This window comes from Rhagoletis zephyria, unplaced genomic scaffold, assembly GCF_001687245.7.
Source record: "Rhagoletis zephyria isolate East Lansing unplaced genomic scaffold, Rhagoletis_zephyria_1.1 Rzeph_scaffold_00413, whole genome shotgun sequence".
NCBI classification, from domain to species: Eukaryota; Metazoa; Arthropoda; class Insecta; order Diptera; family Tephritidae; genus Rhagoletis; species Rhagoletis zephyria.
The window spans coordinates 23,254-26,866 of NW_016157497.1; the positions used below are offsets into that span (position 1 = coordinate 23,254).

A 3,613-nucleotide genomic window follows, 5' to 3' on the forward strand; every position below is an offset into this window, starting at 1 on the left:
GTATATATGGAATCAGGGAAAGCTAAATCGTGGACATTCTTAATCGAATATACTCTATATCTTTAGCAGAAAAAAAGGCAATTTCCATAAAATCCGTTCCCTGGTCATAATCCATACGTGAAGAACAAAGAAAGACTTTAGCGTTTCTGCGCATTCCACCCATTTTCTGGAAGTATATATTCAGATTTTTGCATGTATATTCAGCATTAGACCGTATAACACTATTTGGAACTTCCTTGGTTAGCTTCTGGTTGAAAAAATCCAAATGGCCGCACAATGATATCAGACGGCCACACACTCGGCTGCCCTAATCCTACAGGAAAAGGGGCACACTTAGGCCACCATGGGCCCGTTGTGGTGCCGTACAAGAGACTCCATATGTCCCTCCTCTTACCCTAGTAATGGAACCACTTCGTAGCTCTGATGAAGCGCACAAAGTCATAGACGCTGGCTGAATCCAGTTCGGTGAGACATTCAAAAGAATAATGGAGGAACGAGCGTTGGCGAGCTCTCGCCAGAGCAGGACAGCGGCATAAGTAATACTCCACGCTTTCGACTTCCTCCTCATCGCGGCAGCTACGACAGTAGTCGTTTGAACTCCAATAACATGCCGCAGCAGTGGTCGCTCCAAGTGGGGGAAAGGGCGAGATCTATGCTTGTCAAGCTTAGGCCAGATATAACTTGCTATCCTGCAAGTAGGCTCCGCAGACCATCTTATATTAGCCCGTCCGACAAAGTTATTTTCCAGCCAGAGCTTGCAAGAAGATAGCGGAATGCCCGCATTACGGGCTGTACTGATTGCAGACAACAAGGTTCCTTCCCTTGCTAGTTCATCCGCCGTACAGAAAATATTGTAACCGCCTTCAGATTAATTAGAGAATCGATCAACCAACTTGCAGCTTCATTTATTGCTGTTAGTTTAGCCTGAAAAACGCTGCATAGATCTGGCAGACGAAAACTGAGGCTAAGTGAGAGTTCTTGCGAGTATACCCCACTTCCTACCTTCATATCCAACTTGGAGCCATCAGTGTAGATGGCTGTTGAGTCAGAATACGATATTAGGACCGAATCCTCCTCCCATTCTTCCTTTGAGGGGATCCTTGTCTGGAAATGTCCCGTAGTGTAGTCCAGGCGCCTAAAGTCCTCTGGAAGATCTTCCAAAATTCTAGAGTGACCAAACCTCGTGTCACTCCATTTGATTAGTGCAATTAANCTAGAGTGCCCAAACCTCGTGTCACTCCATTTGATTAGCGCATTTAATCTAATAGCATTACAGCTTGCCTGTAGTTTACCATATAGGTCCACAGGTAGCAAGTGAAGCAAGGTCTCTAGGGCTTTAGTAGGCGTCGATGGTAACGCTCCTGTGATCATCATGCACGCCATCCTTTGGACCGCTGTTAGTTTGTTTCTTATTGTAGATTTATCTACGGACGGATAGAATGGGACGCACAACCGCTGTGTACATCCAGTTCACAATGTGAGGCTTCAATCCCCATTTTTACCCAATCGCCGATTTAAAGGCATACATAGCAGTTATAGCTTTCTTGCAGCGCTCTTCTATATTGCGCCGCCAAGTTAACTTTTTGTCAAGAATAACGCCCAGATATCTAACCTCCTCCGAGAAAGTCAGTGCGATACCGTTCAAGGAAGGAGGTTGTAGCCGGACAGCTTTCGTTTTCTTTGAAAACGGAACCATGGCCGTTTTTGCCGGATTGACACTAGGTCCTACTTCTTTGTACCAGGTATCCACGACGTGTAAGGCGCCTCGAAGTAAGTCACATAGAACGGGGGGGGGGCTTACCAATTGACGTCAGGGCAAGACCATCCGCGTAGGCAATGACTTGGCAACCTGTACCTTGCAACCGTGACAGCAGGGTATCCATCGTTAGATTCCAAAGAAGTGGGGAGAGAACACCGCCTTGTGGGGTTCCGCGATTCGCATATCTTGTTATGGATACCTCCCCCATCTCCAAATAAATAGCTCTACTGCCTAAGAGGCGATGAACAAACTCGACCATAGGGTGATCCAGCCCAAGGCGAGTTAGGGCTTGAAGAACCGCTCCCGGGAGAACATTATTGAAGGCACCATCGATATCTAGGAACACGCCTAGTGCAAATTCCTTAAAAGCGAGAGCCTTTTCAATGGTGCTGACAATACTATGCAAAGCTGTATCCACAGCATCTACCTTTCCAGTAGGCGTGCTGACAGCTAGAGATATTATTTACATCAATTTCCTGTCGGATCTGCGAGTCTAGAAGTCTTTCCAGAACCTTGAGAAAGAAAGAAGTAAGGCATTTCGGTCGAAAGTCACTTGGTTAAGGGTCTACCTCCCTTGGGAATAAACACAACTTTCGAAAATCTATTTCCACGAAACAATCGAAGAAAATATCCGCAGTGTTGCCTGTTGAACTTTTTTTACGAAGACAATATTTCTCGTAGTTTAGTAGTAGTTTGTATAAATCAAAAAAGAAAGCAACACAAGCTAAGGCAGAATGCGGGAGCGAGACCACTGCCAAGTTATCCATCCTTGTATTATTGAATCATGATATCCAACCATGGTGGAATAATACCAGGTGAAGTAATAAGAGCGAGAAGCATGAAACAAAAAACAAGGTAGTTCCATTGTCACTTTTTCGTCGTTATATTAACAACCTGACAATTAAGCAGATTGTGACATTTCGTGCTACCATACCCAATATCTAAAATCCTTCATATTTTCTTATTAATTTTGTGTCGATTTAAAAATATTTTGTTCTTAAGCATAGTATTTTGTTCCTGTTTCACATGAAAAAGCTGTCAAATTGCATATAAAATTTCTTTCTGTGAAATAAGTGTGAAATTCCATATTTCCTCAGCAAAGAAGTATTCTGTGCACGCTGTGAAAAAGCTTGCAACATTTTAGCAACATGAAGCTAGCAACACAATTTTCATGACATTTTTAAATACACATGTAAATTTTAAATTGTGTGAAAGCTGACAGTTTATAGCATTCAGCAGCATCGAAAACAAAGGCGGGTTAAGTGGTTAAACCTTGCCCAAGCGGATTGTAAAACTTGCGACGCAATTTCAGCTTATCCCTGTGGGTCTTGGCAAGAATGTAATCTCTCAAGGTTTAGCTTAACATGGTTCTAGGGATACACCCTGTGATCACGTTACTTTCCAGAAGGTGTCGCGCCAGTTTTTCTGTACATATTTCCATTGGGAAAATTCCTCATCTCAGTATTCTAGGTAAATGCTTCCAGAGGAATCTATGCGTCAACAGGAATTTTAGTTTATATGCTCTTATCAATGGCTACCAGATCGTGTTCATATACCCCATTTTTCATAGGTTTGGGATTGATTTCATTTACCTATATTCCAAGTTATACGTTGGCACGCCGGATTTTCCAATAAACCCATATTTTTCCGTGAGCTTGAGATTGACTTCATATACATATATCCATACCAAGCTCCAGGACTCTACCACAAATACTTCCAGAGATATGCACTATGAAAAATTCGATTTGTATGGGAGGTTCCACACCCCCTTTAGATATCAGTTTTGTTTCAGCCTATAACCATTCTTAGAAAATTTGTGTCCGAATTTAAAAAAAAAATCGGTACAGCCGATAT

General features: G+C 42.7%; 1 protein-coding gene across 1 annotated transcript; it reads right to left on the reverse strand.

Annotated features, from left to right (window-relative positions):
* Positions 1 to 56: 56 nt before the first annotated feature.
* Positions 57 to 2,349, reverse strand: LOC108359575 (uncharacterized). Its single transcript, XM_017611501.1, has 2 exons — positions 1,229 to 2,349; positions 57 to 1,180 (listed from the first exon to the last, which is right to left on the reverse strand). The coding sequence occupies exons 1-2, from the start codon at positions 1,381 to 1,383 to the stop codon at positions 826 to 828; spliced, it is 510 nt and encodes a 169-aa protein (XP_017466990.1). The 5' UTR covers positions 1,384 to 2,349; the 3' UTR covers positions 57 to 825.
* Positions 2,350 to 3,613: the final 1,264 nt, after the last annotated feature.